Raw genomic sequence first — 23,949 nt, 5'->3', positions numbered from 1 at the left:
CTTTCCATTAGTTGACGAAGGGAGATACAGAATAATCTTTGAAATGGGTTGACACTTGGTTTGAAGACCTAAAATAATACCAGTGATGTACATAAAAAGAAATTCTGTTCTATTATAAAATGACTGAGAATTTTTATTTCAGTTTCCTGAACAGTTTCCAGTTTTGTCTGTCGTGTGTGGAAGATGTGAAGCTTTACTTTGCATAAAGACCATCCATGTGTGAAAATAAAAAGCTACAAACCAGTCGATCTAATATGTATAATTTGTAAATTATTTCAGAGCTTTAAAGGAACACAGTTTAGAAACTCAGTCATTGTCATGACATGTTTTGCACTGTGTTAAAGTTCTGCCAGTAGTGAATCTAGTAGGCTTTGATACATCACATTTCATACCTTCCAAGTAGAAAGAAAGCTTGTCATAAAGGAAGTAAAAAAGGCTGGGATTAGAATATGAAAATTACGAAGAAGGATAAGGAACCAAAGTTGCACTAAAGTTTATAAATATTAGAAATACTCACAAGGGACCAAATGAAATCCTTAAGCAGTAAATCACATTCAGATGCAGGTAATGTGGTTTATACCAATGACTGGTTTCATTTGGTCATGAGAGTAAATCCTCAAAGTTCAGACAAAGTCAGCCATTGAGACATCTGCATTACATATATCCAGACATGGTTCAGTGTTATACACTGACATTATTTTCACAAAATCCTTACCTGTTATTAGGTTGCATCATTACCTGATAATTCGTAATTTCTCTTCTATCTCCTCTGTTTGATGTGAAAGTGCAAGAGTAGCGTGGTAGTGTACTGTAAATTTGTGCATATGCACATCTGAGTAATAGATTTCCTGCCACTTACAGGTCATTGATTGTGTTAGTAATCCTCATCAAAATGTACTCGTTTGGGAGACTATGGGAAGAGATGCCTTATTTTACTTTACATATTTTTTTATGTATTAGCTACTTCAGAAAACTGTTTGCAGTGTTGAAGAAAGTGTCATAGCTTTTATGTTTCATAACTGCTCTGAAATATAGATGACTGTAGTTTTTCAATGCAGCTACCAAACCCACTTTTTGTAATTTCGAACGTCAAGTGATGTACTTCTTTCTGTGGATAATGCTCAAATTACCAGGAACTCGTGCAGCCAAACAAGTAATCATTATTCATGTTTATGAATATAAAGCAATTTCCTTGTATAATTAACTAATGTTCATAATATATTTTAATTGCTTATTTAATGATAACAGTACTTGAATATATGAATGTATGTATGTGTATTACAGGGGTCCTGTATGCATATAATGTGTTTTTTTTACAAGGTGCATTTCCACATATACTGTGTAGCAGTAAGGTTTATTTTAACTGATTCAGGTGCTGAAGGACAGTTACACAAAGAAATTAAACAGGTATTTTGATTATATGATGATGGTGATATATGATGAATGAATATCCCTATTTTAATTTACACTTTTTTTTTGTTCTACCTTAAAATGGCAAATGTATTAATTTTTTTACATGGTCATTTTTTTCAGCACAGATAAACTGTCCCTTTAATGTGTTGCTTTTCCCTGCCTTTTTACTTAGTGTTATCACCAACTTGGAATGCTATAATGTTAAATCTGAGCTTTGCTCAAGTGGTCTGTGATGCACTTGAATGTTCTGAGCCTTAATTAGGTAAATGGATTAGGTGCTGGTATTTGATGTACTGTTGATAACTGGTGGTAGTGGTGCTAGGGTCAGTGTGTCAGGAGTGAAAGGATGATATGTCTGGGTGGGTTGCCTGCCAATATATGTAAAAAGAAAAGAAAAGAATGCAATGAGGGCAAGTTATTGAATTAGATAGCTCTACCCAAGCCATTGATTTAAGAGTCTCACATTGATTTTGTAAGTGAAACTATTCAGTTGATTGTATTTTCAATTGTATCCAAAATGCTGTGCCTCTGGTTGCTTATTTTCATCTCTTTGAAGAGCAGTTTTTGAAGAAGCACTGCCTACACTATTGTTTTCTTCCTCATTTTGTCTCATTTGTGATTTTTTTTTTTTTTGTTTTGTATAGCATCATCCTGTGCAGATGATTGGATTTTACTGTTCCTGTTTTCTGTATTGCCAGTGAATGAGGTTTCATTCCTGGGTGACAGTATCAAGATATTTGTCATTGTCCAGTGGTTTCATCAGTAGCTGATAGTTGGATTAGGCCAAATATATCCTGGGCTTGTTTTATTACTCAGACTAAGAGGCTGTTTTTTAATCAAAATCTTTTTATTGAAAAATTTATAATTAAATCTGATCAAAATACTAGATTGGATACTGACAGCCTACCCCTGCAATGTTTGCAATACAGGCACCCTACCCAACACTCTTAAGTGATCATCTGTCCATATTTGTCAATAGGACTCCTTCTCACTCCCGAAAGTAACAACAAAACAAATCTGCACACAACTTAACCAAGTTTAACATAGAAAAATTTACTTCATATCTCAAGTCTTAAAACTGGTCAGCCCAAACACTACCATACCTCAAGATAAAGGCAGGGAAACAGTGGCAAGATCCTATTTACTACCCATCTTATTTGATGCATTACAGACCTCACAAACCTAGCAGCATTCCAGAAAACAAAACTCAAGCACTACTATAATAACATCTCAAAATTTGCCACAAACTCTTCTTTACACACTCACTAGTGCCACTTTGCCCAAATGCTAAGTTGGGTTGAGCTACCTAACATATTGTCACTTTGTCACAAAAACATGCATCTGGAGCATTTCTCTCAGGGCCTCCGCTGAAAACTGGCTTCGTTCCAAGTCGGACTTTCCTGGTAAACAAATGTTAAATAAATATTGCACCAATCCCAACTATTAATCTTACATAACTTAAATAAAACTAAAGCAAATGGCAGTCGTGCACACAACACCAACATTTAAAAAATAAAATGTGCACAGCAACAACACTGGCCCCAAGGTGGTTGCAATCCACAGTAATCTTAATAAATCACACAAGATATCTGAACGCAAAGAAAAAAAAGCTTGTTTAACACCCGAATGACAATAGGGCATTTTCATCCGAACCGTCAGAATTCTTCGGAACATAATACCCTTACCATAAACCACAGTCTTAAATATTCTTCACAATTAATTAAATGTAATTAGATAATTAAATAAACATTACATAAAAAAATGCCCAAAATTTATTATAACTACTACCTTCATCAAACATTAGCATTAATCTATTGAATAAATCTGTTTGATGTCTTATCTAAAAGTTAATTAACGATAATATTAAAATAATGTGAAAAATCACTTAAAAATCACTTTAAAAACTCATTGTTAAGTATGTATTTGATGAAATGTGTAAATGTCTAAGAAATATGTCTCTTAATTTAACCCAAACTTTATATAAAATATAGTGGTTAGATGAAAAATACATGCTAAGAATGTAGCAAGTGTGTACAAGGTATTCTTAAATTTAAATAAAATATGTTAAAAATATTCTAACTACCAATTACAACTTGGCTGCCCTCAAGTTCAGAAAAGGCACTACCAATGTGTGTTCATTGATACCAGGGTATGAAGTTGCATTCAATATCAACCGCCAGTATAACTCTTTATATACCCTGGTATCTGTGAACACATGTGAGTAGTGCCTGTTTTGAAGTTGAGGGCATATAGGTGCCAGGCTCTCATATCTCTAATGCAGCCCTACAACCCAAGTAGAAATGTAAGATCAATAGACACTTTTTGAGATTTAATTATGGTTTGTAGAGATTTAGCAGGGGTGCACTATACTCAAACTATATCTCGAAGGTCTGAAACAAAATATGTTCCCCTTCAAGCTAATTAAAGAACCACAGACTTTTAAGTAACAGCTCAGACAACACCTAAAACAATCTTGGATCTGTTAATGCAATTCCACAGGTTAACTGTATACAAACATCAATAACTACTTTTTGAGTTATTTAAGAAATTACTACTGTTTGTACTAGGAGAGAAAATCACAAATTATATTTTTAAAGCTAAATCTTAATTTCTTGATGTACTGTCTTGAAGACACAGATGTTCTCTGACATCCTTCAAACTATTACTGATGGATTTACTACACATCAGCAAGTTGAATGGCATCAGAAGTACTCAGACTAGAGATATAAACCTCTTCTGCAATATAAACCTAATGGTTGGAGGGACAGGCGTATCTTGCAGTGGATACTGCTGCTGTGGAACAGCATCCACATAAAACAAAGTTCATCTCTGTCCATTTTCAAGTACAGTTTGGGTCTGTGGGAAAACAGAAAATGTACCTTAGGACTGCCCCCTATACAACTAATAGACAAAGACAGTACCTAAATATTTATCCCATGCATAGGTCTCCTCCAGTTATCTGTGGTATGATCCTAGTTCTCCTCGTTATGGGTAATATATAATTCTTGACCATGGGATGAGTAAGGTAAATCTATAACCAAATGGAATAGCTTATTTCAAATACAAAAGGAGAAATGGCTAGTCTTAAAATGGACACAAGAGCAGCTAGCCTAGTACTTGCTTATGAACCTATACTGTTTTACTTTCTTCCAAGGAATCTCCTGTAGCCATACTCTGACTGCAACATACCTATTAACTGTATTTGCTATGTACACATTCTTGAAAGTTATTTTTCCAGTAATGTACCTTATATACTCTTATTTCTTTCTACTGTGATTGTCACATGACCTTGTACTCTCCAAAATTTTAATAATTATAATTTTTATTGCTTCCTTGAAATCTTGTCTACTGGAATTGCATTGTCATGTGGAGCTTTTTTATCTTGGCCATCACTGAAAAGGAGCTACTCTGCCCAGTTGATCTATACTGATCAACAAATGTAACTAAATAAATAAATGAATGTGTCTTTCGGCTTATACGGTTAGGGGTCACCACAGCGGAACTCCGGTCCGCTAATGTTTGGTAGTGGATTTTTACATGCCGAGTTACCAGCCCTGACACACGACCTTCAACGAAGGCATGCCCATTCACGCATGCCTCCACACAGAAGACGCTCTAGCTGAGAATCGAACGGGGCAACGTCTTGCTGTGAGGCGACAATTCTACCGCAGCACCACTGCTGCGGGTCTGTAACTAAATAAATAAATAAAATAGGTAAGTAAATATACATGAAGTGAATAAAAAGTAACATGAAAAACACAAATTAAATTAATGTTATTAACAAAGAGTAAATTAGATTCAACAACTGTATACTGATTTTTCCACATCTGCGTAATTAAAATAAATTGAATGCAAGTAGGATCTTGAGGATGTAATAGCAATTTAGGTAAGAATATAGCTTTAAAGATAATGAGAACAGTGCATGACAAAGAAAAAGAATATATGCAGCCTGTGCTGCAGGTGAAAATATTACAGCAGAAACTGTTGGCAAGGATTTAAAACAGACATATCTGCCAAATAGTCCAGCAAGTATAATGGAATTTTTACAAGAATTTATATACTTTTGAGAGACCTTGGGACCCAGGTGTACAGTAGTCTCTCCTTTGATAGTCACATTGCCACAGTAATCAGGAAGTTCTTCTACGTGGCACACCTCATCTTAAAAGGGTTCTCATCCAGGAAAAAAGAGGTCCTTGTTCCCCTCTACTCGTCACTCATTAGACCCATTATAGAGTACAACGCCCCTTTTAGAATGTACCTCACAAGACATCTGCAGCAGCTGGAAAGGCCACAGAAGTACCTCACAATGACGATTACTGGCCTCAAACAAATGCTGTACACTGACCTCCTCAAAAAACTCCAGCTTTACTCCATAGCATATCGCCTACTCCGAGGTGATCTCTGCCTAACATATAAAGCTATGTCAAACCCAGTCATGTTGGACATGCTAAACCTAAAGAAATCCCAATCCCTCCAAGCTATACGCTCTAGGGACCTAAACCTTGTCACCACAATAAACCGAACACGCTGGAGGGATAGATTCCTGTCCCAGAGACTTCCTATACTGTGGAACAAGCTACACATCTATGTCAAGCAAAGTTCTTCATTAGCACTCTTCAAGAAAAATCTTGATGAGTGGATAGGAAATAGGAAATACACCCCAGGGATCACTTCTGTGTCTCTCCTGGACAGTGGCACAGGAAAATAACTTTCCTGGGTGGCGTAAGCTATGGTACCTTGCTGGCTAGGCTTACGTAGGCCCTTGGGCCGATAGCCTAGTACCTACCTATGAACCTATGAAAATGTTGCATGTTAAGTTATTCAGTGTGAATCGGTGCTTGATATCATATTTGTATAGAAAAAAATAATATCTTTAGTGTATCTTTAATATGATATTACTGTAGTGAAGCTTTGTGAATTGGCAGTTTAGGTCAGAATGAAATAAAAATTTTAAATCTAATCAGAATTTATATACAGAAGGGCAGAACCAAAATATGCAGTATATCTTCATCTGAAGCATTACACACCTTCCTGAAAGCTTTGAAAGCCAGGAAGTATGAGGCTTGTTTTGATGTTAAATGTACATTATGAAGAATCTTATATTGTACGTGGTCTAATTTCTCTAGAGGACTATGACAGTTACAACCATGAGTCATGTCATGCTGCATTTTGTTGAACTGCATTGTGTTACTTAGCTCAGACAGAATTGTGTTTTACTGGAATGGAGGCTCTACACAATTTCTTTGCCAGAGTTGTAAATTACTGAAACTCTTGAGAGTTGATTGCAGCAGTGATGGGGTCTCTTTGAGGACAATAAGTACTGAATCATCACCATATTAGAGAGCCTTGCATTTTGCAGGGTACCATATACACACAAAAATAATGAGGAGTAAAGAAGGTTCACGAGCTATTAAGCTTAGAACCTCCTTATCAAAACAAGTGTGCCTATACAAAGGAAGGACGCAGGTTGCCCGGTAGCACAAATTCTAATCATTTTAGCTATTACACCCTTAGACCTTCTACCTGGGAACATTATTTCAAGTTCAGAACATGCTGTGTCAATTATGCCAAGCTTGGTATGCATTAGTGTTAACAAACATCTTTTGGACATAACTTTTTTCATAAGTCAGAGCTGCAGCTTTAGGATTGCAGTGTATGTTCTCCGTGATTATGGATTAGAAATGATAGACAAGATGATCAATCTTTTTCACCTTCCATGTCTCTGGTCTATGATATAAGCAGGATTACACTTCCTGTGTTCTTCAAATGTCCCTATTGCAAGCCTCTGCAAATTGGATGAGTTATCCACAATAATGTTTGGAATCATACGACCATATGATAATTAAGTCCTGCCAACTATTAATCAACATTTGACTGAAATGAGATTGCTGTCTCAGTGCAATAGTGTATGCATACACATACATCGTGCAATGGAAAGTGATATATTATGCATATTCATGTTATGTTATCTAAAAACTAGGATAGTGAAGACTAGGGCAGTCCCTGGACAGACTGTTCTAGCACAGCACTCAGTTGTATTTATTGCAGTGAAGGTAGCAGCAAGCTGTTGAGAGATGCTGTCATTTACCTGAGACTACATAGGTGGTTTCCCTTTGTATCAGCAATGAACTGTTTACAGTGTTTAAAGTTCTGGTTAGATCTTGGAGTAAACAGTGTCTTAATATTGTGTTCAGTTATTCAAATGATAGTGTGTTCTGAATGCAAGTCATTTTGGCAGTTTCATTTAGTATTGTGTTCAAAGTCAGCTTTTGCAGAACTTGTCTTTGTGAATTTTTAATTGTTGGTTGTATTGTTCTGGCAGCAGCCAAACTTGTTTTAATTAAAGATTGTGCTGCAGACTGTTTTACAGAAAACTAAACGTGTAGATCTGCAGCTTGGTAGCATGTAGGTGTGGCTGGCAATTGGTTGAAGGCTTCTCAAGGAACCACTAATTTTCCCTTCTAAATTTCTGTAGGCTAGCATTGGAGTAATGAGAAAGGTTGCCTGGTTGGTGTTCTAGCTAAGAATTGTCTAGTATGATAAGTAAACCTATGAATCCTAATGATTTAATGCTTTAGGTATCTGATGCAACTGCATTTTAACGTTGGTTTCCTGTGAAGCAGTCTCAGAATGTAAGAGGGAACCAAAAGCAGTCTGTAGCAAGTCGGATTACTTTTTTAGTATTTTTTAAGTAAATGTCTTTTTTTTTTCCTGTGGAAGGTTAATTTACATAGGATGTACACCACTGGAAATTTTGCTTTTTCCATGTTTGTACAATTTAGTTTATTTCCTTATCAAAGGAAATTGCATTGCCATTTTTTTTCCATTTTAGTTTATTTCTCTGTCAAGTGTGGTGTATACATTTGAAAAATCACTTATGAAATGTGGTGTTCAAGCACTCAAAAACCATCTTGTTGAACATATTAATTTAACAAACATGACAGTGTTTCCTATGTTCCCTCTTTTGCTCTTGCAGGCTGCTTTTATTTGATTTTTTTTAAATAAATAAAAAAAAAACTTTTGATATAGTTTTCACATTCTGGAGCAAAAATGTGTAAGGAGGTCATCATGGAAATCAGAGTTTTGTAGTTTAATGCCTTGAAGTTGTGTGCTAAAGGTCTGAGAGAAAGGTCAGTGTGGTTGGGATGGCCTCCACATTTGTTATTGGAGAAGGGCTTACTTTGGGAATGCATTCTTTGAAGTACTGACCGAAGAACTTAGCTACATGGATGCAGAGGTGGGAGTGAGAGAGTGAACTGATTGGATGTGTACCCCTGGAAACTATACTGGCATTGTCTAATAATGTGACCGTTAGTGTAGAGTATTAAGGCTATTAATTAGCTGTTTCTTGCACATCAGAGTGCAGGGATTTATTCCTTCTACATTCAGTTTGCTCACTCTGTGACAGTGCAAGTCACTTAACCGCACAGCTCTCCCAAGTCACGTTTGAAAGGGGAGCCATGTGGCCAGAGGGCTTACCCCATCAATAAATGAATAAAATAAAAAAAAATTGTCTTGTGTTATTTTACTAGTATAGCAAGGCAGCTTGGTGCCCTGTTAAACCTGTCACCCCACCCCTGCTGCTAATAAGCAGTACCATAATAACAGCTTGTAAACCACCATACATTTTTAAGGTAGAAACAAGTTATTAGGCTCCTGCTTTATGTTACTGTCTAATAACTCATTGCTACCTTTGAAAGACAAGTATAGTTTGACATTCCACAAGCTGTCAGGTGGCATGCTCCAAGTCTCATCGCCTACAAATTAGTGTCTGCAGTAGATATTCTTTTCATCCCTCCATTCATGTGGGGCTGAATTCTTATTCATGAGTTTTTCATAACTTTCCAGAAGTCCTGCAAAGAAAGAGTTGTTTTTTAATAGTTATGCATATATTTCTGAGAGCAAAAGCCGTTGCAGGAGGTAGAGTGCTTTAGCTTACTGTTGCTTTTGTTTCTAGTTTCCTTGAAGCATTTCCAGATAGATTTCATGGGTGATCAAGGGATGGGTCGAGACCTTGGGCCTTTCATGATAGTTTGTTTAGGAAGATTCTAATCAAGTATTTGCCTGCTCCCTTGGGTAAGGGATTATAATACCCTTAGAGGAGGTCACCATTCAGTCAAATCTAGAGGTAGTCAAAAAATATGGAGATGAAGTATTTGATGCTATTAATTCAAAGTGCCCTGATGTGGCATGTTAGATTGCTGTGTTTCTAGAATACAGAGGAGGGAATTTATACTAAAGTGTCACACATGATGCATAGTACTGGCATGTTAGTAGGTAATCTGCTGCAAATCCAGTTTGTTGTATTGCAGATTGTAATCTTTTTGTTCCTCTTCTTGATGGAAGGTACAGGAGTTGGTATAACACAGATTTAAATTAAAGATTTAAATTAATCTTCACCTATGATTGATAGAGAAAAATGCAAGAAGTCTTAATTGGTCAATCATACCTGATCAGAAATGCATCTTTTCTTACATACTATTCTACACAACAATAAGATACTCGTGCACTCCCCCATAAATGTACAAACTCCATTATCATAACACCATTGAGAAAGGATGAACACCATACTAGATGAAAGGCAGAGAAGTTTCATGAACCGTGATCTGACCGTCACCTTCTAGGTATACAAAATGCGGGCAAGGAAATGTAAGACTTCAGAATCAGTAATGGGGAAGTGGCTTTAAACTGTTTGGTCAACGATTTAAAGGCAAATATCAAATTGTACTGCTGTTTTCAAAGGTATTGATCCTGTCCAGAGTCTGCTCCAGTAGGGAATAAGCATATTCTGACTGCAATATAAATGCAGCTGTTGTTAACTCAGTGCTGCACATATGCTGATATTGACAGTACCCCCCCCCCCCACTGTCCTGTGTTATTGGTGGATGAATATTCTTCACACTGTAGAGTAATCTGGTTCGTGAAATGACTCTTCTACCTCTTTTATGTGCTTGACTACGTTTGTGAATTTTAAAACCTTGCTTGCTAATTTCAGTGCTCACTGAGAATGAATGCGAATGAACAAAGCCAGGTGCCAGTGTCATCCACAGCATGTGGTCTATACAAGCATATCCTGAAATTCAGACGCTTTATTTTTATAGGCAAATGACATTTTGATTTAAGCCATTTTGATGGATTCAGCAGTGCCTTCAAGAGGTATTAAAATTATGCTTTAGTGCCTGTAACTGGATGCATATAACCGGTATTTAGAAACAATGACTGCAGAACAAAGAGCCATTAGTGCTAAGACAAAAAACTATTGCTTTTTTTTTTTTTTTTTTTTTTTTTTTTAAACCATTCATGGCACAGAGTTGCAGCTTGGTTTGGAAAAGTCATTGTGGCTAATATTTTTTTTTGTTTTGTGTTTACAATTTTACATGCTTCCCTAAAAATTTTAAATGAGTCAGCCTAAAGAACAAGTGACAAGTCATTTATAAACAGTATTGTTAAAAATGTGAGACAGATTGACTTGAGGCAAACGGAATGCAACAGTAAGTTTAAGGAAGAGGTCAAAGCTAGTAAAATTGTATACTGGAAAGAGGTACACCATTTTCCATCTAACCCCCCACCATTTGCCTCTTCATCCATGATAATTTCCTCACACCAGGCTAAACGTAAAGCTTGCACATCAGCCTTATTGTCAGTCTTTTCTTGAGGGCCTTAAAGTCCTTCATTGAGAGCTTTGTCTAGTTCTTATTTTTCTTCTGTAATGTATGCATATGCTTTCATGTCTGAAAGCTTCCAAAATATTTTAGCTGCTTACAAAAGATATTAGTTTTGTTTCCTTTATACATAATTAGATGATAAACTGATCACTCTTACAAAAGTTTTATTGATCAATTACAGTTGTGATAGGTTCATAGGTGTGTACTTGGCTAATGACTACAAGGGCCTTTTAAAGCCTAGCCATGCATCCCAAAGGTCTGACAAGTTGATAAATGTAAGCAGGGGCTTAGGAGATGGAACATTTACAAGCATGGACCTGGGAGATGAACCATCTACAGGTTGCTTGTGTCCATTAGAGACATAGGTGCCAAACTAGGGATGAATTTCCTGTTCCCCATCCAATTATCCAACTTGCACTTGAATTGGGTTAGGAAGGAAATCTTCTTCACATGGGTGGGACCCTGTTCCATAGAAGGCGTAGTCTCTGGGATACATACCCGTCTCAACAGCAGGTCCTATTTATATCACAATCAAGGTTTAAACCTTTTGAACAGGTTTTGACTATATTTCATATTTATGGATGTTATTACCCAGTGTTGTTTCATAGGTATCAACTTAATACATTTGGTTTTGAAAAAAAAACAATAGTTTAAGATGATTAGTGTACAATTATAACCCTACCCTCGTGGTGTGTGCCGAGGAGTAAGAGTATGCATAATTACTGGTGTGGGAGACACAAATGTATAACTGCGAGTTGCTGGTTAGTATAGTCAGTAACCGTGTCAGTTAAAACAGTACTAGTCGTTCTCCACTGGTGTGTTATTTAGCATAGCCTATAGAATCGACTGCAGACAGTTTGACAGTAAGTGGTGTTTTTCAAATGTAGTGTTTGATGAGCAGTCACGTGATTCCATTTTTGCCCAGCTTCCTCATTCAACAATTCACCTTCATTGCAGAAAGCATAACTAATCATGGAATAATGACAAAGTTTGGCATGACAGAGAATGTCATAATTAGACATCCTGTGCTACTTTTAATCTAATAAATTACAACAGGTGAACTTAAGTATGGTAGAGTGCTAAGTGCAACAAAAAAGGCACTCACTATACTAGTTGAAAAATCAACTGATAAAAACGGCCAGATTTCTGCACAGAATATCATTATTAAAATGAAGTCAAGCACTTTTGTTCTGAGCGCTCATTCATAGACTTCGTCAGAACTTATGACAAAGTCCATATTAAATATTTTAGAGAAAAGTACTTGACTGGAGTTAATGAATATATACAGTGCGGACTTCTGGCTGAGTGCTTAATGTAGGTGAGTAAACAGGCTTTTCTCAAACTCTGACAGCCTTAGTGTATTGTTATTCCTCATGTTTTACCCTGTTATGTGGTTTAGATCCTAGGAAAGTTGGGCAGATAATTTAAGACAGGAATTAATTCCTACCTGGACTTTGTTTTTTAATTTTTTTCTTTATTTCTTCTTCTCATCTTGTTGAGTATCTGTCATACATTACTAAAGATCCTAGAAATCCCATAACATCAATTGTTTTTTGAGACTACAAAGATATCTGGCATTTAGTGTCAACAGGAATCTGCTTCATTTTCCTCTACTAGGACAAGTAGTTTCTAGAGCATGTATAGTGTATGTACTGCTGAGCTTGAGTAATGGGTTTCTATAGTTTTATTGCATGTAATTAATTTCTGAAGTGTTCCAATTTGAGATCAATGCATATCTGCAGAGTTTGTCAGTAAGGAGTTTCTGTTGTTTTAATGCATATAATTACTTTCTGAAGTACTCTAAGATCAGTGAATGTCTGAGGAATGTATCTATCAGTAAGGCGTTTCTGTAGTTTTGATGTAATTAATTTCTGAAGTGCTTTAATTTAAGATCAATGCATATCTGATGAATGTATCTTTCAGTATCACTGATAATTACTTTTAATATTTTTGCAGCAAATTCTATTAAGCTGGAAATTCAAAGTGATGAAGAGCATGAACATAAACCCCTCAGATCAACTGACATGAGAAGAAATATTGAAGATGGTGGCCCTGAGGACCTGGTGGTAGAGACCAATGGACTGGCTGAGAACAGTCAGAGCCTGGAAGTAGCAGGAGAAGGAGGGATACGACTACCGAATGGTAAACTGAAGTGTGACATCTGTGGAATGATATGCATTGGGCCCAATGTTCTAATGGTTCATAAAAGGAGCCACACTGGTAAGCAGCTGAGAGAGGTCTAGATGAGTGCCCTGAGTGTCTGACTTTAATATTACCTGAGCAGGTTTAATTAAATGGGGGGACACATAGCTGACAGAGAATAATAGTTCAGATTTATAGTACATGTAAATAAATATGAATGCCCTCCATTTCCCATTTCATTTTCATGTAATGTGGACCTAATTTACACAGAACCTTGGTTAGCTTGCTGGTTGATTTATTAGTGACTTGGTCATCAGAGGTGCATGGGAATCATACAGGCTGTCCTTATTGCCAGTGAAAAATCAGTGCAGCTATCAAAAGTTTTAGTACTTGTGCCTACAGTAAACAGCAGTACCAAGGAACATTGCAGTGTCTGTTATGCAGCTGTATATAAGGATTTTGCAGAGCACTAAAACAAGAACAGCAGTTGAAAAATACAGTTTCTTAGGGCAATGCCACTTTTCATCATTTATAGGATACTTAAATAGCTATTAGTCTTTTAGCAGGAATTTTCTGCTGCTTTACTTTGTACACTTTACACTTTTAGTTATTAATTCTGCATTTGCTCAAGTCTTCCACATTCTTATTTTCACGCATGTTACAGATATGCTGAACTGTGTGCATATGGATTTTTCAGAGTCCGATATTAACCCTTTTCGGCATTCAGTTAATATTTTGTAAACAGGAGAGTATGGACCAGTGGACCAATGAGTACTCTCAGATATGCTTCCAGAAAATTAATTTTCTACAATATTCTCACAAATGTGGTCACCTTATTTAATGGCCTTGTTCACTGATAACTTCCTGTATCAAGCTCCTAGTCTTTTTCAAAACATACATTAGATTTAGACCCTAAAAACATTGTGTGAACTTTGCCAGCTAAATTGAAAAGCACAAAAATGTTACCTTATTTGTTTTTATCAGTAACTTCAGAAGAAATTAAACCGCAGCACTCTGACTATATAGAAAAAGTGACTTTTCTGTCATATCAACTACATCTTTTTTGGGATTATCTTTTTTATTTATGTAGTTATTTTTTATGTAGACCATCTTTACCATGTTTAACAACCCATGGACTGTCCTAAAGCTTTGTTTACTTGTGGAGATGGTCAGGCTTCCAAGTCTGAGAAGAGTTTTGGATCAGTGGTGGTCATTGTGTGCAGAGAACAGGTACACAGTGTTTAACGAGAGAGCTTAGCTGTACTCATGGCTATATTTCCACTTTTCTTCCCTGACCTAATTGCTGATAATATGAGATGGCCGCTCAGGTATGGTTTCATGTCTGCAAATAAGCAGATGTTATCTAGGTCATGTGGCATACAGTCATGCTGAAGTAATCAATAAGCAGTACCATCACCACCATTAGCTGTCCGGGCAGGAATCCTGCAGTACAACGTGCAGCTCTTATGCCTCAGCAGAGCCTCCGTGGTTATATAGTGCACCTCTTAACAGAAGGCTAACCTCCACAGCTAAGTTATACATCTATGATAGGTGGCTGACTTCCATAGTTAAATATTGCACTTGTTTAAAAAGGTTGGTTACCACAGCTAAGTAGTGATCTGCTGACAGAACAGTGACCATCATAGTTAACTAGGTTGCATCTGCCAGAAGGCTGACATCATAGTTAAGTAGCTGACCTCTTACTGAAGGATGACCATCATAACTGTGCAGTATTCTGCTGTCAGAAGGCTGACCACAGGATAGTCAGGGCATTTTCAAACCCAGGATAGCTATGAAGTGACAGATCTTAAAGGGTAATTTCTTCCTTTTCTCTACTTTGTTAAAAATCACTAGACTGATTACCATAGCTTCAGGCTTGCTCAGTAAGCTATCCATTGAATTAAATGTTATGGAAAGGCAAACACTAACCTCCGACGCTCACCACAGTCTTTATGTGGAGTTCATCCCAGTGAATTGTACTTTAAGTTGCCTATTTCAACCACACATAACTATGAAATGAAAGTAGGCAAGTTTTGCAAACACATATCCTACTGGTATGGTTAATGAGCCTTTTAGTGTTGTTGGAGATAAACCAAAGCTAGTTGTGTGCTTGGCTAATAACCTCACAGCTCTGTAACTCTGCAACTAGTAAAGGTGGATCATAATCCTGGAGCAGTTGTAGAGATGACTGTACATGTGGGTTAGATGGGGCACAGTTCCTAACATGGGTAGGGTGCTTTGCTCTCATTTCCCACCATTAGTCAGTCTTCTGTTTTTCAAATCATTATCCTTGGCCTCTGCTTCAATTGTTGTATTATTTGGCCTATATCTACCCTAACAAGTTATTTAAGTACAGAAACCTCTTAACCCCATGTTTGCTTCTGCCAGTTATTTGAATAGGCATGTTAGCATATTGCATATCTGCCTTTTTTTCTTCATTGATATTTGCATGGAGTTTGTATTTACTGGATGTATAAGACTGTTATGTTCTGCATTCAGAGCTAGAGATCTAATCATTTAAGACAGCTCTGTGTGTGCCTTATCTCTAACATGAAGTTCTATTGTTGGAGACTGTCAAGAAGCCATAACCAACTGTTATGAAGCAGCCCTCAGTGAATATTGTTGTTATTAACACCCTTTTTATTTTCTGTAGCACAAACTCCATGATCTTGCCCATTTGCCTGCATGTGAATGTGGCTGTTTGCACTGCAATCCCTAGTTCTGGAAATACAGTACTAAACTGCACTGCAGTTAAAGGAGATAGTCTTCCCTTTGCTGTATACCGTTAAAAGTATTAGTGATAGCTAATAGATGGGGATAAGCAAGTGCTGCAACATTGCTGCATTGTTGGAATCCACAAACTGTGCACAAAGGAAGAGAGTCTTTTTTTTTTTTTTTTCGTAGAAATCTGAATCCTGCCAATACCTTGTTCAACCTGATCTGCCCAACCCATGTAGACTGTCTTAGGGAAAAGGACTGAGTGCATAGAAGGAACAAAATCAAATTAGATATGAAAACAACTGCCATAATACTCAGTTTTATGCACTCGGGAATGAAAACAGAACTGGTAGGATTTTCACAGATGCGTCAAGTAGGTTTTAAATACAACCTAAACTTATATGCCTGGAGTTGAACCTTAATGGGGGATGATACATCCCAGTTTATAAACTGTCCTTTGCTGTGTCCATAAACATTAATTTTTATCTTTATTTAATACACAAAATGAGCAGGCTGCTCCCTTCTGCGTCATTTCCAGCATCAGCAATTTGTGAAAAGCTGACCTTTGTAAGAGGCACTGACCTAGTTGTAGTGTTAAAGGGCAACTGTACCTATCCGATTGATCATCAGTACAGGTTCCTTCAGAAGATTTTGAATTAATGCATCTTGACCTGAGTTGCAGGTATCGAGCACCTATTCCCAAGGCATCATCAAAGACCTTGGATAAAACTGGGGGGTTGAGCATTTATTCTAGTCATAATACAAGGGAATAATTTACATCCCCACACAATTTGACTTTGGTCACTAGTATAAAGTCAGATGTAGTAAATGAATTCCCTCCATTGCTTCTCTAAGCATGATGGCATAGCATTCATTTATTGATGTGAATGCTAGCAAAACGCACAATATGCATAACACGTGAGATAACCTCTGGTACAGCTCTCCATTAACTTCTGCAGCAAGCCATTGATTAAAATTGTGTCTATGATACATGATACATACTCTAGTTGCTTGATTCAGTGAGTTTCAGTTCATTTAAACATGTTGTATATACATATTGTTTTTATTCAGTCCATATTTGCTCAGAGTATTGAAGCATGTATTTCACAATACTGTTTATACCTTCATATGACTAGCAATAGTCACATTAAATACAAATAAGTTGCCCTTAAATTTGAAGCTGGAAATGTACCTGTTTTTTCCTTAATGCAGATAAACCAAAGCTGGACAGGAATAATACCAATAACTGAGTGTGCTGTCTAACTCATTTTAGTCTGTTTTGTCCTAGTAACCCAACCACTCTGCTCTGTGTCACAAACATAGACATTGATTCTTAGGTTCTGCATTTTATAAAATACTACACTTAACAGGATTGGGAACTATCCAGTTGTCTATTTTTGAAATCCTTGTGGGAGTTATGGTGGTAGTGAGCTGAACAGAACAGAAAACACCTCTGTGTCCTTAAGAACAGTTTCCAGCTCATCTTGCAAAATTACCAGGAATTCACAGGCCATCTGATTGCAATAATCCCTCCAGCATGTCTGAGGTGTTAACCGGGATTTGCTGCCAACGAAGCTATGCCTTGTATCTGTTGATCGAGGGGAGGTGGGTGTGGCTGGATGGTGAGTTTGTTTAGTAGGTACTGGGTTACCTCAGATGGATCCCTTCAACCCTGAAAAGAAGCAGCTTCACTTTGATTGAGATCTTCTTGGACTGATAAGCTCAAAGTGCTGTATGGAAAACTGAGGGCAACAGTTCTGTGAAGAATACTTATTTCTGCTACCTGTATAATTTCTATCACAACCCGTAACTCATGACTGTATAGGTTAGGAGGGGGAGCCAGAGTAACCAGTCAAAGTCTTTGTTATCCCTCTTGGTGCCTGCTTCAAACCACAGTCTAGTGCAGCATCTGCAACACTGCTGCTACTGCACTCATTTGCTGGTTAGTCTCTCATTCTCTTGTGCCCTCACCCATAAGCAAGTCTCACAAGGGAGTTGGTCAATATTTTGAGACATTTGCTTCTTCTCACCTGCAGAAAGCAGTCCACTTTTTCTGTGAAGGAGCCATGATCTCTGATCTGAAGGTGCTGATTTTCATCTCAATTACTTCACACTTGGCATGGAATCACACTACTGCATGCTAGACATACTGCCACTTAAAACCAAGAGAAAAATCACTATCTGTAGCAAACAGTGGTACAGCCCTTATCTCCCTAAGCTGAGTACTCTGCTGACATCCGTTTCACACTGATGTCCTTTTATGAAAATTATGAAGAGGAAGGGAGTTAGACAGGGTAGAACTGTATGATGGAACCTTGCACCGGCCTTGAATGTATTCATTTTAATTAAGAAATTATGTAAATTGCTGTCTGTCTGCCTGTCCTGTCAGTCTATCCAGAGACACGGGATATTTATGGCATGTAACAGTTGCTGTTAAACCCAATATTGTTATAACCCCTTCGTTAGGGTTTAGCTTTTATTGAACAAGGAGATATGATCCTACATTTAACCCTCTACATTACAATGGGTTATGAATGCCTCCACTGTTAGCTTGTGAGGTACAGCTGCTCTACATGTCTGAAAATCTGCTTGGGACAACAGTGCTGTCATTTTCTTGAAAAAAAAAACAGATGCATCACTTCTAATGGAAAAGAGAGAGCAACCAAATGTACAGGATGCTGCTTATAAGGAATCATTTATGACTTGCATTGGTGCATCTACCTGGGCTGCTTTTTATAGATTGTGGCCTGTTGCAGTGGGTTTCTATGAAGAAGTGCAGGTGTGTAAAAACCTGTCTAGTACTTATGAGAAAACCACTCATGACTGCAGTTACCATCTATACCTCTGTCATGTCATCCTTTTTCCACAGCCTTCTTGCATGATTCTATGTAATCAAATTATTTTTCAAATATAGTAGTTTGTATTTCTAATCCAGTGAGTTTTGTCATCCCTCTACCATTTCCCCTCAGATTCTTTTATTCCTAAATTAAGTGTTTTGAATCATGTTGGAAAAATAGGCCAAGAAGACTATAAAGATGTTCACTTCTATATCTTCAGGATAAGAAGTCGCATGCTAATTTATTCCTTTGAAATAATTCATTTTTTTGTATTTTTGTCCACAGTTCATGACTTTTGACATTACGTAGGATGCAATAAAAGTAAAATAAGTTATGTGCAATGCATAAAGGAACACCCTGAAAACAAAAATAACCAAAGTATAGTATATACAGAAAACATGAGTAGTGTAAAGCAAACATTCAGTACATTAGCAAAAACAGTGTCAAAGGCTTCTGCTTTGTGAGGCGCATTTAAGCAGAGCAGGAAGTAATCTAATGTAGCGTGCACAATGGTGGGGATGTGAGAAGATGTGAGGCTTTATTAATCATGTAGCATATAGCCAACTTTAGCTAAGAGTCTCAAAAGCAGGAAATCAGGGGAAGGAAGGAGTATCCTCAATGTTGCCTGATGTTAGGTTTAGTGGCTATTAGTTCAGTGCAGCTTTAATAAATTTATTCCAGTATGGCAGAACTCAGCATTTGGCCTAGAACTATATGGAAGCCTTATCAGTCAAAGTCAAGTCAAAGAAAACTTTGTCATTCAGAGCTGCACAGCAGTGTAGCTGAACAAAATTACCATGCTTTGTTCTCAATGCAGGAAACAGTTGCACATATAGACAGAAAAAAATTAATAAAATATCACAGTAGAAATTTAGTAAGTAGCAAATAGTAAGTAAAGTAGGATAGCAGTGATCTACACCTATCCCAGAACAGGAGACAAGGAAGACAAGGAACAATATGAAGATCTTGACAAAGTAAAATTGAAACAATAGCAGCATATCTATGATTAGACTTATTGCCAGGATCACTGATTTATGGTTCTCAAAAAATGAAATTCCGCTGTAATAAAATGAAATCTGGGAGTTACACCTGTGATTTTTTTAATGTAATTTCTGGTCCTCACCATGATGTCATTACGATTTTCTGTTTTTGTGTGTGTGTGTGTGTGTGTATATATATATATATATATATATATATATATATATATATACACACACACACACACATATGTGTGTTGTTGTTGTCTTTTGGCTTTTCCCGGTTAGGGGTCGCCACAGCGGAACTCCGGTCCACTAATGATTGGCAGTAGATTTTCACAAACACCGAGGTGCCAGCTCGACATTCAACCTTCAATGAAGGCACGCCCATTTACGCATGTCTTTTGAAATACCACCCAACCACGGGGAGGACATGCAGACTCCACACAGAAGGCACTCCCCGCACTCCAGCCGAGAATCGAACGGGAGAACCTCTTGCTGTGAGGCAACAACACTACTGCTGCACCATACGTATATATGTATATGTATATGTATATATATATATATATATATATATATATTTATATATATATATATATATATATATATGTATATATACGCATGCACACACACACACACACACACACGCGCACACACACACACACACACACACACACACACACACACACACACACACATGGAGATGGATAGATATATTTATTTTTCAAAATTAAAATGGATTCTAGGTACAGAACAGTCAAATAAGGCAAGCTTGACAGTATTGTAAATTAACATGAAAAGAAATACATGTAATAGTTCATGAGTGTTCTGGCCTAAAATAAATTCCATAAAGATCCCAAGTTTATCAATACCCTAACTGTACAATTTTGGGATTTACTTGTATTTTTCTCAGAAAAATTGAAAAGCAGTGCCAGCCAGTGTGTATTGCTGTTTAATTACTGCAGCATTCAAGTCTTTTTCTGGTCTTGATTTAGACTTTACAGGAATACAGAAGCAGTACATTAGAATTAGGGATCACATTTAGAATATTATGAGAGATGATACATCTGTTGTATTTGTACAGTTCCTGTTGCACAAGCTTTGCATGTAGAGTTTGGACTGCTGCAACCATCTTGGAAGTAAAGACCACTGAATGGAATACCAGATGTTAAGTTGTCTATCTCGCCTTCATTCTTGCTGGTTGGGATCGGAGCTGATCCTCGGCTGTGACTCGGCCATCTTCGATAGCTCAAGAGCTGTTTACTGGCTCAAGGCTACCCCTTATCCCATAATGCCTAGCGATAGCTACCCAGATCTCGTTTGCCACTTCAGCTGCGAGGGTGTCGTTTTTCCTGGCTCACTCCTCTCGATCCTCTAGGCTGTCTGATCACGATGTGGAGAGAGTAGTCAGTAGGTTGCTAAAGTCCCTGGCACTAGCTAAATTATTGTCCAGCCCTCCTCAACAGGTATCGGCTCCATCCACTTCACTTGATGTTCCTCCTCCTACTCCATTGAGTTCGGAGCCGGAGTTCGTTGGGGTTCTAGTAGTGTAACCATCGGCTCCAATAATTATATCCCCTTCGGTTCCGACATCTGCTCCGATTACCTCAGTGGTACCTTCCATCGAGGGATCTGGGTGCCAGGGCTCCCTCGTTGGCTCCGTGGGGGCGAGTGTCATTGGACCCTTGTCCGACCCCGTTCTCCCTCTTGGAGCTTCGGCGCAGGTGAGCTCGGCTCCTGCATTGGCCTCGGAGCTGTCCCCCTCGGCGCAGAGAAAGATTCCTATTTCTTCAGAACCGGATCTTTCTCTGCCTCGTGCAGGGATGCCTTTGAGGTCATGCAGAGTGTGCTATCCCCTGAGTCAGTTCCACTACCAGCCCCACCGCTCCATCCCCCGTAGTGCCTGTACCAACCTCTGCTCCTCCTCCAGACCCTATGCGTAGGGAACCGATGCTCCAGGACACCCCATTGGGTGTTTCTTCTTCTTCTGAGGCCTCCCCTGATCACTCGGAGGAGCCCCCTTGGAAGAAGAAGTGCAAGAGGAAGCACATTGACTCCCCTGAGTCTGTCACTGTTGATACAGACTTAGATGATTCAGAAGGGTCCCCAAGATCCCCCTCTGAAGATGTTTCCTTTTCGGACATCCTGAAAATGCTTAGGCAGAGGGGGAACTGGCATCCACTAGCCCCTACTGAGGATGAGTCTGTATTCCTGGATACTTTCGGTTCCCGACCTTCCACCTCCTGGGTTTCTCCGCCTTTCGATCCACTTATGACAGTAGTGGCTCGAAAGGCTTGGTCAGCTCCGGATACAGTAGAACCAACGCTCCGGATACAGTAGAACCAACTCCGAGGAGACCTGGTAAGTTCATTACAGCACCCCAGGATAAGCAATTCCTTTCTAAAGGTGTTCGTGTTGATGCCATGGTGGTAGCAGCAGCCACCAAAAAAGAGTTAGCGGAGACCTCTTCATCTATCCATCCCCCTAACAAGGAGTCTAGGATGATGGACAGATACAGGAAGCGAATGTTTCCTTTAGCGACCTTCTCCATGAGGTCACTGAACTACCTATGTAATTTTACTTGACTTCAAAGGGATCTCCTTAAAAAGCTTGGAGATACCCTTCAAGATCCTACAGCTGAGGGAGTACAAGACAAAGTTGCTTCCCAGCTAGCGACGCTTAATTGTGTAGTTAACTCCTCCATGTGGCTCATTTCCTATGCAGCTGATGGGGCGAGTAGAGCTGCGGGCACCGGTGTGGCCCTTAGGAGGCATGCGTGGACGCGGCTGTGTAACTTTGCGGAACCCTTTCGAGTGTCCTTCACCAATACCCCCTTTGATGACTCCTTTCTTTTTGGGCCACAGGTGAAAGACACGTTGACTTGGTGTGAGCAAGAAGGCAAGACTCTCTCTGCCATGGGAGTCCATTTTTCCACTCCCTCGAGACCTTACCCCCAAAGGTCAGAAGAGTGGTAAGATGTGGTTCCGTAAATCTCAGGGAGCCTTGCCTGACACGCTTAGTGAATTTTCCTCCAGAGGCAGAGGGGGAAACAGTAACAATAGATGCCACCCTCATGGCAGAGGGGGTCTGCAGAACCAGGGCAATAGAGAATCTTTCTCTGATAAGCCCTTCCAGCATCCCTGAAGGGTTGCCCGGCTGCTCACCTCTGGAGGCAGTCGGGGGAAGACTTTCACTGTACCCAAAAGCCTGACAAAATTTAACACAAGACAGATGGGTGCGGTCCATTATTTCTGGAGGTTACAAAATTCCCTGCCATCAAACACCCTTACAGTCAAAGAAAATCTTTCCAGATGTTCCACCCAATCTGACGGAACAAGCAGTAATAGAAGTTTCAAAACTGCTAGAAAAAAGAGCCATCCAGGAAGTCCCCGCAGACCAGCACGGATCCGGAACTTACTCAAGGTTCTTTTTGGCACCAAAAAAGACAGGGGACTGGAGACCGATTCTGGATCTCAGCAGAGTAAACAGGTCTGTTCAAAGAACAAAGTTTCGGATGGTCACACTACATTCCATTCTACCCTTTCTGGGTCAGGACAATTGGATGTGCTCGATAGATCTTCAGGACGCGTATTACCATATCAAGATGGACAGGCGCTCCAGGAGATATCTTCGCTTTCGGGTGGGGGCCAGTCATTACCAGTTCAGAGCTCTGCCCTTCGGTCTCACCACAGCCCCCAGGGTGTTCAACAAATGTATGGAAGTGGTCACGGCTCACCTGAGATGTCAAGGATTCCAGGTGTTTCCATATCTAGACGACTGGCTCCTCACTGCTACCACCAGGCATCATCTCCTAGAAGCGTGGGATTTTACAATCTCAATCTGCACCCAGCTAGGCATTACAAAAAATTTCAAAAAATCTGCCTTGTTGCCCTGTCAATCTATCACTTACATAGGAGCAGACTTAGACAGAAGGCATATGTTCACAAGGCTACCACTAGAAAGGGTGTCAGCAATTCGTCAGCAAGTACAAATTCTAATGCAGAGCAAAAGGATCCAAGTCAGGTACGTCCTTCAAACTCTGGGCTCCATGGCAGCTACCATTCTTCTAATCCCACTAGCGTGCTTTCACATGAGAATTCTTCAGTGGCTTCTGTTCATGCAGTGGTTTTTCCAACAGCTACCCATGACTCACATGATCCTGATCATAGAGGCATGCAAAAGACACCTTTCTTGGTG

At 38.7% G+C, this 23,949-nt stretch overlaps 1 protein-coding gene across 3 annotated transcripts in view; it reads left to right on the top strand.

Moving 5' to 3' along the window:
- Positions 1-23,949, top strand: part of IKZF2 (IKAROS family zinc finger 2) — a 932,087-nt gene that overhangs the window by 380,114 nt on the left and 528,024 nt on the right. For 2 of the 3 annotated variants that reach the window (XM_044075710.1, XM_044075711.1), the window contains exon 4: positions 13,035-13,298. In XM_044075710.1, coding sequence (XP_043931645.1) covers positions 13,035-13,298 — 264 coding nt within the window. The remainder of the gene's footprint in view (positions 1-13,034; positions 13,299-23,949) is intronic. The other variant, XM_044075712.1, reaches the window with a different exon arrangement.

Source organism: Protopterus annectens, chromosome 6.part1 (assembly GCF_019279795.1).
Source record: "Protopterus annectens isolate FY-2018-M chromosome 6.part1, PAN1.0, whole genome shotgun sequence".
Classification (NCBI taxonomy): Eukaryota; Metazoa; Chordata; order Ceratodontiformes; family Protopteridae; genus Protopterus; species Protopterus annectens.
The sequence above is the reverse complement of the archived record's forward strand: the minus strand, read 5'-3'. Positions and strand labels throughout refer to the sequence as shown.